The sequence below is a fragment of the Drosophila nasuta genome, chromosome 2R, assembly GCF_023558535.2.
Source record: "Drosophila nasuta strain 15112-1781.00 chromosome 2R, ASM2355853v1, whole genome shotgun sequence".
NCBI classification, from domain to species: Eukaryota; Metazoa; Arthropoda; class Insecta; order Diptera; family Drosophilidae; genus Drosophila; species Drosophila nasuta.
This window is the reverse complement of record NC_083456.1, coordinates 602,365-618,367: the sequence shown is the minus strand read 5'-3', so window position 1 is coordinate 618,367 and position 16,003 is coordinate 602,365. Positions and strand designations below refer to the sequence as shown.

The window sequence follows — 16,003 nt, the reverse complement described above, 5'->3', positions numbered from 1 at the left end:
GATACGCCTCCTATTATTTATACCCGCTACCCATAGGGTACAATTATACCTTTGTGCCGGCAGGAAATGTATGTAACATGTAGAAGGAGGCATCTCCGTCCCTATAAAGTATATAATTTGAAAGCTAGAGTGGCGATTTTTATATATGTCGGAGTCTGTTCTACCGAAGTCTGTTTATTCATTATCGCGAAGCGAGTTTCGATGCTCTCACAGGCGATTGCACGAGCACACTGACTGCTCGATCCTTTTACTGCCTACGCCATAGCCATCGAACCACACTCAGCGACGGCGTCTCGTCGCTGTCGCCCCGCAATAACTGTACTTGTCAAAGCGACAAAATGCGGACAACCAACAAAGCGCAAATAAAGAATGATGCAATCTAACATGCACACTCTTAATTACGCAGTGCCAATGTGCCGAAACGCACAAGCAACTACGCAGTGTCAATGTGCCGATACGCACCTACAACTACGCAGTGCCAATGTGCCGACACGAGATGCTGCCTTACTCACTCTCCGACATATATATATTATATATTTATTTTATTTTATATTTTTATATATATTCAATAATAACTATAATAATTGTGGTTGCTGAAAATTTGGTTGCGATCATATAAAAATTGATTAAATTAATAAAGACATACTTTTGTATGCGCAAAAACGCCTACTTTCTAGGGTTCTTAGATGCTTTGGCTGATAATCTGGTATATTGTGCTGTATATGGTATATTTTGAATGTGGCACTATATCAATATACCAAATATACCATTTGGTATATTTTAGTATTTTCGTAGTATTTTGGAATATTTTGAGAATAATACCGCTTTTATTCTGCTTTTATTCAAAATGGGTGGCGGGTATCTCACAGTCGAGCACACTCGACTGTAGCTTTTTTACATGTTTCATAAATCTATTTAGTTTGAATTACCCGCTTAATTATTCTTAAAGTTTACTTAAGTTACATAATTTCTTTTTGTTACTCGAAGATAACAAAATTTTGATTATCATTCAAGTAGCGTCTAACAAATGTAGTTTTAGATTTATCTTTATAGAGAATGGTATCAGTTGTTCTCTTGCGCTTAATTTTTTCTGGTAATGCTGGCACACCCTATCTTCTTTATGGATCGACATATCGATCGTCGCCTCTGACTTCCTATTTGTTTAATGAATAATTGCTGTAAGGTAATAAAAGGCATTCCAGCAAATTACCAAAAAAAATAAATACCACTTGAATTCAAAAAAATATTTCTTCAAATAATTATTCCGCATTTATTACAGGCTCATACACAGGTCATAAAATCACAAATAGGCAGATTTGCACTTTCGTAAAAAAAATATTGTTTAGATTACCTATATACCGCAATGAAAAGTAAAAGAACGCACAAGGTCTTCAACCTTTTTGTTTCTCAAGTTATGTGTGGGCCTTTCCACTTACTTGAAAAAATAAAAAATGAATAAAAAAATTATAAATTGAGAGCTTGTAAGTAACTACGACAGTTACTATTCCACCCTCAATAAGCCATGTGCGTAGTACAAAAAGGTATATGTATGAATGTGCTCCGGTTGTAAGCGTGGGTCGCTGATTCCTTCCCACCTTTTAATAATTTAAAGTTTACATAAATTATAAAACTTTTCGCTAGAGCTGCCGACATTGTCGTCATCATATGCTAATAATGACAGTAGTAATGAAAGTATTATGTTAGTACTATATTGATCAAATAGTACTGGGAAATTTTATGTTCCAATTAAATTTATTAACTTACTGCTCGGTGCTTTGATTTAAAGGTGTATTAAAGAGCGCAACCAATTCTTTCGGTCTTGTAATTGAGAAAATAAACGGTACCTGTTGAAATTGGGAAACAATTTTAAGTGCATTTGACTTTATTTAAATTGATATTAAACTTTGGCTTTTTGTTTGCTGTTAACTCCAGTCTTGACTTTTTTGTTTAGAGCTCTCACGCACAACACATGAAAAGTTTTTGCCTTGAATACATATAAACGGATATGAATTTCCTATGGACTGCATCTTTTTAATTACATTGAGACAGTGAGACAGTTACTTCTCCAACAATTTTTTGGTGAATTGCAAATTATTTATATTTTCATATCTTCCTATATTCATTGTGCAAGCAATGCTTCAGATGCATAAAATTTTTACTTTCGTTTACCAAATAATATATTTTATAGCTGTACATTTTTTATTTAAGCCATTTTTGCTCATATTACAATTTTATTTGAATTCTGAAAACTATTTCCACCTTTTTAGAAAAATAATTGCCATGGGGAGTTAGGTTCATTGATTTCAGCTAATATATGTATCATTCAAGTGGTAATTTTTACTGGTCGATGTCAATAATTAGATACAAATTGCAATCAGATACAAATTGTAATAACCCTACAATTTGTAGACATATTTTATATAACAAGAAATGTTATTATTGCATATTACCCTACATGTGCTGAAAATTGTGCTAATATATATATTTCTTGTGCTAATTAAATATGTATCAAAATAGAAGAAATATATTTTACTTTCGCGCTCTCCGCTACTTTTATTGTTTCACGTTCTAAGCGCGTTTGCTCTTGCCGCTACGTCTTTCTCATTATACATATGCATTATTTGGCGTGTCAACTTGAGTTATCTAGCCAGAGGCCATTAATCATATATTACCTTGAATCCGGGCTCATCAAAGCAGGGAAATAAGCGATGTGCATTATTTAATCGCAGGTTAGTAGCAAAATATGTTGTGTTCTCATAGGATCCTGTGAAAAACCCCTCCGCACTACTCCAAATGTTTCCATCAAAAGGTATTTCCAAAATACACTCGGTACCTTGCATAATTGTTTCTTTTAGGTATACTACATAAATATTTTTTTTTGGAATTCGACTGCCTCTCAGCACCGCCACATAGTCTGTAGAATTTTCATCACTAAAAATAGTTTATTCTTAATTCATTATTAATTATTTTTAAAACTAAATAAATTATACATACCCGTATTTCTGGTTAATTTTGTGCATCTTAATTTTTCTGTCATTAATGTTTAAGTCATGATGAGCATGCAACGAAATCTTTTTCGAATCTGCAGCCCAGCTCAATTTTATTTTGATAAGTCCGCTGAATGTGCACTCTTCATAGTTAGGCTCTAAGTGAATTTCATAGCTGATTGGTAACACACTTTTTGGTAAACGATCATCTGTATTGAGGGAGTACGCAGCGGACATATCTATACTCCGCTTCACTGCAGCCTGCAAATGCAAAATTTATATATTATATATACATATATGTCGTATATGTTAGGATAAACAGAATGGAATTTCACATTAATCTTTTTTTGATGTTAACTGTGAACTCGTATGTCAAGAGGTGCGAAGGACTCCATCAAGCAGCATCCTCTTGCATTGGTATTATTTCTACCCTAGTCTAATGCTTATGCGTCTCTTACAAATATAATAGGCAAAAGCTTGACGAAATCATAGTAGCATTGGGGGATGGGGAGGCAACAGCTATGTATAGGCGATAGTTTCCTATTTTGAATCTGACAATCACATGACTGTGGATTGTTGCAGAGCTAGATTACCACAAGCCTAGATTACTAATGGCATTATGGATAAACTCCAGATCACGTTTCGATTTGATACCGTCTGCAGTCGCCTGGATGGAGGAGGCAGTCCTTCAGACGCCACAAATTTCTTCGGACTTTTAACCACCACCGACTTGTCGCGATACTTAAGTCTAATCTTCCACCAGAGATTACAGTGAGGACTCAGAAATCAGGTATTACAAAGATGAAACTATATTGATGATATTCAACACAATAGCACTGGTTTTCTATTGTGTAACACTCAAAGCTCCTCGTTTGTTTTTTAATTCGGATTTGAATTTTCTGTTTGGCGTCAACAATTGGCAACCAAGCAAAAGCTTAGTACTATAGCACTTGCACTTATCGCAAAGCGTCGACAAACATTATGCAGGGCGACGAAAACAAAGACTTTACAGCTCCAACTGGATGTCCGCGATATTTAAACTGTGTTTAAAAAACGTTTAAAATCTTAGAAAGCTCGAGTGTGGCATGTGCCCATGCACAGTTGGCAAGACTGATTTGCCATTTTCCCGATATTTCAAGCCCTACCCGGAACAAATAACTCTTTTAAGCAACCATAACCACCGATGGCCTGAGTAAGATGGAAGTTACCGTGGTTCCTCATCGTCCATTCCCTTATGACTAGAATGAACCGATGAGTACAACGTCCTTTGCTTGACTCCTGACCTGTTACCTCTGGAGACTTTCCAGCTTTACTGTCGGCTTCAGCGTCCTTCTCTCGGCATAGGTTGGAGTAGCTGTCTGCCGCTGACAGGAGACAGTTGCCCTCTTCTTGACCAGTTTCTCGAGCAGTGGTATGCTAGAAAAAGACTTGGCAACCGCAATGCCCTTAACATCTTCAGTTAGAGCAGAAGCTGCTCGCAATTCTATTAACATATTGGTTAACAGCCAAGCCGCCAGAAGATAAATTTATGTGATAAAATTCAAGGCAGTCCTAGAAACCAGAAGCGCAATAATGTAGCTAACCGCAAGTGAAACTGCGAGTATCTATTGGATTCTAGACTTCTTGGATGAAGACATTCAACACCGGTACTGCTACGGACCTCTATTGGTCTATGTTCTACCTATCCCAAGAATAACCAGTCTAACCTAAGCTTTGGTCCAAGATTTAAATTATGTGATTTCCATCCTCTAAATGCTGATCAATGATCAAATCCCATTTCGGGCATGGTTGTCTTTCGTCTAACCATCTCACTTTTATTTAATTATACATTTTATTTATTGTCTAACAGACAGATTGTAAATAAAAAGAATAAGAGCAACCAAAAAATTATCGTATGACCTGAAAATGCAGAAGCGCGCATAATTGCTTCCCGTGCAAAGGGAGCCCCAACACTCTACTATATAGCACAGTAGTGCATCGGCAGCCCCAATCTGAGGCCAAATTCGAATATACACTTCAGCTCGGTGCTACATATGCAGCTGCATTAATCGACTCAGGGTATGAAGCGACTTTCATTTCAGAGCCATTAGTCTAACACATAATCCATGCAGCCTCAAGTATACGGAATTACCCAGGGGATTGGGGCCTAAACGTTGAAATTATGTCACTTTAGATCTTTAACAAAGCCTAGACTTCATATAGAAGCATCCGCTCTTATTGATCTGTAGCAGAGAATAAGTCTGCATTCAGCGAACCGCATACCTTCTTACGGAATTTATAATGTTTCATAAAAGTGCATAAATCGACATCTTTTCTGTCAGTCATTCTGAGCTCATCCTTAGTCAAGAGGCTATTTATGGCTGGATTCTTATCGGACCCGTTTCATAGAGTCACGAAGGCAAGTAATTCAAAGTGTTTCTTTGCGCATTTTTGGAGGTCGAGGGTATATCAGTGAAGCTGGACTCCGTTAGTGAATAGAAATTTGCGCGAATGACCGGATGAAGCGAGTGTGACAGATATTGGATGACTCTGCTTAATGAATGGATTATTTAATGCTCTTCTTACTGGTAAAAAAATTGATTAGAAATAGCTCAATGGCTTAATCGAAATGTAAAATATATTTTGAAGTTAGATCGCATGTTTCCAACGACATTGCACCACTTCGTCATATCGCATCATTATTGAGACTGCAGTTGTCTACTTGCAAATTGTTGAATGACATTTTCACGACTGTCGTTTCGGCTATACAATTGTGTACTAACAGGCGATATTATTGAATATACCGTCAATTTACGGTGTACCGTCGAGATTGAAATTCCAATTGATTAGTAAAGCAGTCATTCCTAACAAGACCTTAGGCTAATTTGCCGGTCATTTATTCGACTCAACGTAAGTGCACGTAAGTGGCGCAGCCGGTAGGATGATATAATTATTGATGCGATAGCTCGACTTACCAATTCTCTAATTTATCATCCGTTAAAGAACTTTCGCGACGGTAACCGCGAAATCAGTTTTGTGAAAGTGAACACAATATAAACAACTTAACTAAAAGTTAAGAAGACGCCTTAGAACTAGCCAGAACAATAAATCCGTAAAGGTTGTTCTAAAATTGGCGAGATAGCTAAGCGCGCAACAACACAAACCAAAATATAAATAAGTAAATAAAAGTAAATAAGTGAAGGTAAACCAAGAAGTTTAACCGAGACACACATAAAACATAAACCATAAATAAGTAAATAAATAAATGAAAGTAAACCAAGAAGTTGCAACCTAAGAGACAACCGCACAATGGCGGTCCAAGGTGACCCGACCACACTATACACCTTCATCAGCCGCACCTGAGGACCGACTGAGAAACGACAAAAGCTCATAATCTTTGGGCACATCAAGAGAAACATCAGTAGCGATGTCATCCGGACGCTTGGAGTGACCAACCTCACCATCTGGGCGGAACTCAGGAGGCAACTCATCCTGAACTACAAACCTCACGTTCCTAATCATCGACTGTTAGAGGACTTTCGGAACACGCAATTTCGAGGTAATGTACGCCAATTAAGCAATAAGTTAGACTTAGAGGATGACGCATCCGAAACATTTTTGTACAATAAACTGATTCAAACAAGTATCGAAAGCTTAGTTCAGAAATTACTCACCCACATTTACCTCAGAATAATTAATTGCAACATTCCTAATTTAAAAGCTCTTATAAACGTTTTACAAGAAAAGGATCTTTATGATCCAGTAGTTCCGAATAAAGATAATGCAAAACCATTACACAACACCATCAGAACCCAACATAATCCACATCACAATAATCAGAATAACCAGAATAAGCCAATTGCACCCTTTCAACCCTCCTATAATACTGCCTATCAACCTTACCCTTACTATCGAACAGCACCTCAAGTACCCAGACGTAGTTATACTCCTTTTCAACAATATCGCTCCCCATATGTACACCCACAACCAAGTGTTCCCGTTACAGTTACCAGTTACCGTCCCACAGTTACCATTTAATAGAAATAACATATTCGATCAGAACCGATTTGGACCTAACTATGCAAGTGTAGCAAATACATAACTTCCCACCAAGAGAAAATATGCCAAGTAACCCTGTCAAAAGACAGAGACCGTCGGACAGTGGACAGTCAAAAATGAGTATAGACGAAATAAGGTACCAAGAAGGAGTACCGACTCATGAATACCCAAACAACACAATCTACCCTTATTACCTGTACTATCTTGACTACCCTGAAGTTGACCATTACCTTTACCAACCATACGACACTTCAGACATGAATCCCAATTCCTTTGAATCAAATTATGAAAATCCAGACCAGGGAAAAGAAGAAAAACCTGTATCAAATGACGAAGAGCAATACGATACTGAGCAAATGGAAAATTTTCAGGTATTAGCCTTGGAACCAGCCAATTTATAATGATCAGGCACAATAATAACAATTTAAGGTGTCTTATTGACACTGGTTCCATAGTAAATATGTTCGATACACCCATCAAACCAACTAAGCATCTAATCCACACTAGTAATGGCCCACTAACATTAAGTGAACTAACAACCCTTCCACCGAATAATTATTTCCCAATTGCTCAGGATTTCCTAATTCACCAATTCTCAAACCGATATGATATGTTAATCGGACGCGAACTATTATCTAAATCTAAAGCAATCATAGACTATCAGAAAGAGACAGTTAAATTGTTCAATAAAACATATAAATTAGTTAACACAAATTTTCCTATAAAGGAAAGTAATATTCAGGAATACCACATTTTCTACGAGAACTTTATAACCTTAGAAAGTCCCGCTCTTGAATCGAACCTATTTCGACTGGAACACTTGAATATAGAAGAAAAAAAAACCAACTAAACTACTAAAAGCCTTTACAAATATCCAATATCATGAAGGTGATACACTTACATTCACTAATCAAGAAAGACACAACATTAAGACTACCCACAATGCCCCCATATATTCAAAAACATACAGCATCCCACAAACGTACGAAAAGGAAGTAGAATTACAAATTCTAGATATGCTAGAACTAGGTATAATAAGAGAAAGTAACTCACCTTACAACAGCCCCGTCTGGGTTGTACCAAAAAAAAAATAGACGCCTCCGGACAGAAAAAATTCCGTATTATAATTGATTACAGAAAGCTAAACGAAGTTACGGTAAGCGACAGATACCCTATCCCGTACATGGACGAAATACTAGGCAAATTAGGGAAAGTAATTATTTCACAACTATAGGGCTTCCATCAGATCGAAATGGACACAGAATCAATACCTAAAACAGCGTTTTCGACCAAAAATGGGCATTACGAATATACACGAATGCCATTTGGGCTTAAAATTGCCCCAGCCACATTTCGACGTTGCATGAACAACTTACTTCGGCCACTTTTGAACAAGCATTGTTTGGTATATCTAGACGACATTATAATTTTTTCAACCTCCTTAGAAGAACATTTACAATCCTTGCAAGCAATTTTCAAAAAATTTTCAGAAGCAAATCTTAAAGTACAGTTAAATAAGTGTGAATTCTTCAAAAAAAGAAACAACTTTTTTAGGACACGTCATTACTGAAGACGGTATCAAACCAAACCCTGATAAAATAAAAGCCATAGTAAAGTACCCCTTACCAACCAAAACCAAAGAGATCAAAGCTTTCCTAGGACTCACCGTTTATTACCGAAAATTTATACCCAACTTTGCCGATATTGCCAAACCCTTAACTAGATGTTTAAAAAAAGTTTAAAATAAATATTAATCAAAAGGATTATATAGAAGCATTTCAAAAATTAGAATCTCCGAGGACCCAATTTTAAAAATACCAAATATTGAAAGAAAATTCGTAGTAACTACAGACGCCAGTAACGTAGTTTTAGGAGCCGTCCTCTCACAGGATGGACATCCCGTTTCATCCCGTTCTACAGAAATAGCTAAACAATACTTACTTGACCATTTTTGCTCAAAAAACAGCGCTATATACATCGAAATTTAAAGAACTAGTTCTGAAAAACTTCTACATCCTGGAATCCAAAAAACTACAAAACTTTTCGGTGAAACATACTATTTTTCCAATAGTCAACTCCTCATCCAAAACATAATCAACGAATGTCAAATATGTAATCTAGCAAAATCAGAACAACGTAACACCAACATGCAAATGAAAATCACACCAAAACCCGAACATTGCCGAGATAAATTTGTAATAGATATTTACTCTTCCGAAAGCAAACACTACTTAAGCTGTATAGACATTTATTCTAAATTCGCTACTCTCGAACAGATAAAAACCAAAGAATGTAAAAATGCTCTTATGCAAATATTTAATCAGTTGGGAAAACCCAGACTCTTAAAAGCGGATAGAGATGGCGCATTCTCCAGCTTAGCCCTCAAACGATGGCTTGAGAGCGAAGATGTTGAATTGCAACTTAATACAACGAAAACAGGCGTGGCAGACATAGAAAGATTGCACAAGACAATAAACAAAAAATCCGTATTATTAACAATTCAGATGACAACGAAGCCAAATTAAGGAAAATAGAAACAATACTTCATATTTACAATCACAAAACCAGACACGACACTACTGGACAAACCCCCGCTCACATTTTTCTTTACGCCGGACAACCAACCCTAGACACACATCAAAACAAAGAAACTAAAATTAACGAAATAAATAAACACAGAAAGGAATACGCAGTTGACACTAGATACAGGAAGGGACCTCTACAAAAAGGCAAATTGGAAAATCCATTCAAGCTAACTAAAAATGTAGAACAAACCGACGACAACCATTATAAAATTACTAACAGAAATAGGGAAACCCATTACTACAAGACCCAATTTAAAAAACTAAAAAAAATTAATCAAATTCCTACCCTACAGGCTCCTGGTCCGTCGTAATACTTCTCCTCACTTGTATCAACCTATGTCAAACTCAACAGATACAGATAAACAACATCGATAGTAATCACGGGTATCTCCTATTCTCTGAACATCATTGTCTCCGCATTAATCTTACTGATATAGACAACCTAACCCAATATTTCAATACTAAAATAAGTGACTACACTAATAACCCACGTATTAAACTTTTATACAACAAAATGCTAAGAGAACTTAATGGTATAACCGTACACCAAACAAATAGACAAAAACGAGGATTGATTAACATGGTGGGATCTGCATTTAAATACCTATTTGGAACGTTAAATGATAACGACCGAATGAAAATTCAAAACCATTTAGAATCAGTAGTAACGAACTCAATTAACTTACACGAAATAGATGACAAATTCAACTGGTCAACAGTAATATGCAAGAGATTAAAGAATTTGAAGATAGACATAACGACGTAGAACAAATGTTATACGAACTTATCCAATTTACCGAATACATAGAAGATATTCCAATGGGTATGCAACTTTCCCGATTGGGACTATTCAACCCAAAATTACTTAATTACGACAAGTTAGAAAAAGTAGACAGTAGTAACATATTGCTAACCAAAACATCAACCTGAATTAACGCTAATCAAATACTTATCATATCACACATCCCTATAAACAAAAAACTGTTCACACCATTAACATAATACCCTAACCCGATAGTAACGGTTATCAGCTCGATCACTCAGGTAAAGATACTTATTTCGAAGAACAAACTAAAATTTATAACCAAGACTACAAAGAGATAAATTATGAATGTATTAAAAATATTATAAAAAGAACTAACCCGATATGTAATTTCGTTCCTGTAACAGTTAATCAAATAATTAAATATGTAGAACCAACCAATATCCTAACTTGGAATATAAATGATACCATTGTAAGACAAGATTGCCAAGAAATAAATAAAAACATAACGATCAAAGGTAACAAAATAATTACAATAAGACAATGTAAAATTAAAATAGGAAAAATTGTGTTGAGCGAAAACCACTTGAACCCCGAAATAAATTTAACTCCATTGTATACGCCCTTACAAATAATAAAAATAAAACCAATAGAACATAAAGACGTTGTAAAATTAATATCGAAGAATAATATCACAACTTGTATAATTGCATTAATCATAAGTTTAATAATCTGTATCATTTACATATATTTGAAATTTAAACCTACAAGAACCATAGACATACAGGATACATATCCAGCGGTTATAGCGGGCGACTTCAACGCCTGGGCAGTAGAATGGGGGAGCCGAACATCAAATCAACGAGGTAGGGCAGTCATTAATGCAATTAGTCAGCTCGACCTGATATTGCTGAACGACGGACTCAAACCAACATTTGACAACGACAGAGGCTCATCATACCTTGACGTCACCTTTGCCAGTAGGGCTGTAGCAGGGAATGCGAAGTGGGAGGTACTTGACGACGTGACAATGAGTGACCATGCATTGATTGTTTTTAATGTTACACTGACGTGCGTGATAAGGAAACAACGAATAAGTGAGTTAGGACGGGCGTGGGACGTCAACAAAATTGACAATGACATGCTAAATTACGTCATTGACGATCTGGACAACCCAATTGGACCTGCAGAGACAATAGTATCAAATCTTACGCAATCACTAAGAAGGATATGCGATGCAACAATGCCGCGTAGAACGCGAAAGAAGACTAAACCACCAGTATACTGGTGGAGTGACTCTCTTAGGGAATTGAGGACGGAGTGCTTCACAGCGAGGAGACGGGCACGGGGGCGCGAAAACCACACATCGCACATGGTTGACCGCCATAGAATAGCTCGTGCCACGTTGAAAAAAGCCATTGCAAAAGCCAAAGCCGAGGCGTTCAAGGACCTGCTCGCAAGTGTTGACGAGAACCCATGGGGCCCGGCATATAAAATCGTCTACAAGAGGATTAAATCAGCAGTTAAGAAAATATATATGGAGCCCGATGTCATGGCGAACATCGTAGAGGAGCTGTTTCCCAAGCAAACATCCCTATGGCAGCCGGCGCAGGTATCTCCTGGAGCACTTTTTCCTTGCATCACTCCTGAGGAAATTCTACAAGCCGCTAGCAGGATAAAGCCCGGTAAGGCCCCTGGACTTGACGGTATCCCAGGATAGTTGTAAAGCCGTTGCAGTAGCCAAACCGGACATATTCAGCAGCACCTTCCAACAATGTCTCATGGAAGGGATATTCCCGAGCACATGGAAAGAGCAAAAACTTGTTCTTATTCCGAAGGGGAAGGGCGACACATCCAACGCCAGTGGTTACCGCCCACTCTGCCTGCTGGATATTGTGGGAAAGCTATTCGAGCGAATAATCTACAGTAGGATAGAAGCTTTTACGGAGGGACTTAATGGGCTGGCCCATCAACAGTATGGCTTCCGAAAGGGAAGGAGCACTCTTGACGCATTGGCCAACGTCCGGGATATTGCACAAAATGCACTAGCGGGAGAAAGATGGCTAGGAGGAGCAAAGAAATACTGTGCTATCGTCACTTTAGACGTGAAGAACGCCTTTAACACAGCAAGATGGACCAGTATTCTTAGTGCCATGAGCTCCATGGGAATCCCAGATTACCTAAAGGGTATAATTGGCAGCTATTTTAGGGACCGAGTACTTTGGTACGAAGCGACCGATTCCCCACAAAAAAGTACCAAGTCACCTCGGGAGTTCCGCAGGGGGTCGGTCCTTGGACCAATTCTGTGGAACATTATGTATAATGGTATCCTGACCATCAGTACACCTCGTGATACGCAGCTACACTGCTTTGCGGACGACGTGGCCATCACTGCCGTAGCCAAGACACTGGTAGAACTGCAATCTCTTTGCAATAATACCATTGTAGCAGCTACTGGCTGGTTACAGAATGGAGGGCTCGAAATTGCAGCACATAAGACCGAAGTGGTTCTACTAAGCAGCAGGAAAGGGGTTGAGAAGTTGCAAATATGTATATGTAAATGGCGTACAATTGGAGTCAGCGGAGGCATTGAAGTACTTGGCGGTCTTGGTCGACCATAGGCTGAGCTTCAAGGAACATGCAAAATATGCCAGCAGGAAGGCGGCTATGACAGCTACGGTGCTAGCTAGGTTAATGCCGAATGTCGGCGGCCCCAGAATGCCTGCTAGGAGGCTGATGGCCTCAGTGACGAGGGCGACACTGCTCTACGCCGTTCCAATATGGAGCTGCGTAACGGGAAAACCGTCCTATCTGAAGGAGATGCGGGCGGTCTATCGCACAGTAGCCCTACGCCTGATAATGGGCTTCCGTACCATCTCGGAGGATGCGGCACTAGTGCTGGCAGGGACGCCACCAGTTGACCTGGAGATCAAGGCACTTGCAGACATGCGGGCGGGAGCCAACCCGACCATAGTGTACGAGCATCTGTTAGTTGAGTGGCAGGGCAGATGGCGATCATCAACAAAGGGTCGATGGACAAACGTACTTATTCCTGACCTAATAGCATGGGCCAACTGCAAGCACAAGGAGCTGGATTATCACCTAACTCAGTTCCTTACTGACCATGGCTGCTTTCGGAAGTACCTAGCAAGGTTTTTCCTGGCCGCATTCTCCCGTTTCATAGCACGGCGCGGGTGTCCACACCAAATGCACTCGGACAACGGGAAAACTTTCGTTGGAGTTGACAAGGTGATCTCCATCGACTTTTTGGAACCGACGAGGGAGTGTATCATCGCACAACATGGTCACAAAAGCCTATCCTTGCACATCAACCCGCCGGGCGCCCCACAAATATATGGATTATGGGAAGCCGGCGTAAAGGGTTTTAAGGCACTCTTTTACAGAGTTATTCACTCTTCTGGCTAAGATCGAAGCCTGCCTGAATTCGAGGCCGATCTCTCCTATGACCGAAGACCCTTCGGATCTACTTGCGCTAACTCATGGCCATTTCCTCATAGGTGGCCCACTTATTTCGGTGTTGGAACCACAAATTAACCAACCGGCCACCTCCATCCTAAATCGATGGCAGCGACTGAAGGCTCTTCACCAACAATTTTGTTTCCGTTGGAAGGATGAGCTACATAAACGGACGAAATGGCAATCCCCTACACGGAACCTTCGGATCGGTAGCATGGTCCTCATAAAGGAAGACTACCTTCCATCCAACGAGTGGCGCCTAGGACGGGTGCTGACAACGTGTCCAGGCACCGATACCAAGGTCCGAGTTGTAGATGTGCTTACGGCGCGGGGTACTATCCGAAGACCCGTCGCCAAACTAATTTTACTCCCGATGGACAGCAAGACTGACCCCTCTACGTCAGAAGGACGGAAGGACGAATAACCTCCTGTTCCGTATTTCTATTCGTCGTCATGTGCTGTCCTTTGCTTTCTTGTTTAATGTGTGGACAATGCAAAGAGGCTACTATAATAAACATTTGTTTCTTTTGTTTCATTTCATGTAGTATGCCACCACATACAGCGCCAACCTGAGCCGCCCCGCTGGCACCAACTCCTTCCGGTGTCGCGGGTGCGGTGGGATCCACCCCCTACGTAAATGTCAGTGCTTCCCCAGGCTGACAGCGGAAAAACGGTTGAGAGCAGTACTTATTAACAAGTACTGCCCTAACTGTTTGGCCCACCAACATTCCGGGCAATCCTGCCCGGTGCAGGGTGTGTCACAAGGACCACCACACGCTCCTGCACTTTAAGGAGTCACGCAGCGCTCGCCCCAGTCGTCAGCGACGAGGAGACGACCGACCGGACTCGACTCGGTCCTCAACTCCAGCACGGTCACGTTCCCGCACGCCGTCTCACCATCGACCGGCCTCACCTACGCGCAAAGGGGCTTTCCCGACGTCGCTCACATCCTTGTTTCAGGACAAGACGGTGAGCATCCTTCCGACGGCCAACATCCTGATCGACACCGGATGTAAGACATTCGAGATGCGAGCACTGATCAACCCGTGCACGGCGACTAGCCGTATCAGCGCATCATTGGCAACGGCCTATGGGCTATCCGTCACCCGCGTTGGTACGGAGGGCATCTGCACGGCGATCATCCGCTCGCTGACATCCGAGTTCCGTCGAAAGGTGCTGCTGCAGATGGATTCCCAACTCTGCCGCAGCACCCCCCTCCGACCTGTCGATGGCGAGAACTTGGAGCAGTTTCGTAGCATTACGCTCGCCGACGAACGCTGGTTCCAGCCATCGATGGTGTCCCTGGTGCTCGGCACTGATGTGTATCCTCACATCATTTAACCTGGCATCCTGCCGAGCACCAACGGTTTGCCAATGGCCCATAACCACGTTAGGTTAGATCAAAAACACTCAAAACAGCTGACAGTGTGGTCGCGATCGATTGATATCGATAGCGACAAAGTATGCTGGTCACCCGGCCCACTTTTAGTGCTTTTCTGCATTCCATCTCATATGTTCGAATTTTTCTTGTGCACATGACAAGTGTTTTTACAAGTGCTAATAAAAACGTATTGTAAAAGTTTTTACAAAACATAGAATTCAAAAGTGAAAGTGTTATTACTATCCTGAAGACGCCCCCCTACACAAAGTAAGATTGCAAAAGTTATACTTAACATTTTAAAACAAAATAAAATGGAAAATATTAGTGGAGGTATGCAAATTTATTTAATGTGATTTGTCTTTGTGTATATGTATGAGCTTTTGTAGAGTTGTATATTTAAAAATTTTAACCTAGCATTTTTCGAGTTTCGTGGAACAAAAATATGTTGGATTGTGCCGGATTATAACAACTATTAACGCAGTTTTGTTCTTTCATTTATTTACAATACGACCTTTTTTGCTTATGTTGATGCTGGAATAAAAAAATGCTCTCGGATAGTTCCAAGGTATACGGACGGCCACGAGTAAGCTATGATGAAGGGCGTTCTCGATTAAAGCATAGATTAACTTTCGAAGTTTCAGTAGAAAATGATAATAGTGTCAATCAAGAAAGCGTGCTTGAAACCCGTGGAGGAAAGAACAAGGAAAGCTGAGCTTGTATCATTAACTCTAGAAGAAGCTTTAGATTTTTTGATGGAGAATGGCTTTAGACT

At 39.8% G+C, this 16,003-nt stretch overlaps 2 protein-coding genes across 3 annotated transcripts in view; one reads left to right on the top strand and one right to left on the bottom strand.

Annotated features, from left to right (window-relative positions):
- The window catches only part of LOC132786161 (uncharacterized), a 61,070-nt gene extending 45,820 nt beyond the window's left edge, over nucleotides 1–15,250 (top strand). Inside the window, exon 3 of the mRNA XM_060792604.1 lies at nucleotides 14,396–15,250. Within this exon, the coding sequence (XP_060648587.1) occupies nucleotides 14,877–15,191 (315 nt within the window). The 5' untranslated portion in view covers nucleotides 14,396–14,876 and the 3' untranslated portion in view covers nucleotides 15,192–15,250. The remainder of the gene's footprint in view (nucleotides 1–14,395) is intronic.
- LOC132786159 (uncharacterized) overlaps nucleotides 1–16,003 on the bottom strand; it is a 48,538-nt gene that overhangs the window by 5,059 nt on the left and 27,476 nt on the right. For both annotated transcript variants that reach the window (XM_060792603.1, XM_060792602.1), the window contains exons 3-5: nucleotides 2,995–3,248; nucleotides 2,673–2,931; nucleotides 1,765–1,844 (exon numbers count right to left, since the gene is read on the bottom strand). In XM_060792603.1, the coding sequence (XP_060648586.1) occupies nucleotides 1,765–1,844; nucleotides 2,673–2,931; nucleotides 2,995–3,248 (593 nt within the window). The remainder of the gene's footprint in view (nucleotides 1–1,764; nucleotides 1,845–2,672; nucleotides 2,932–2,994; nucleotides 3,249–16,003) is intronic.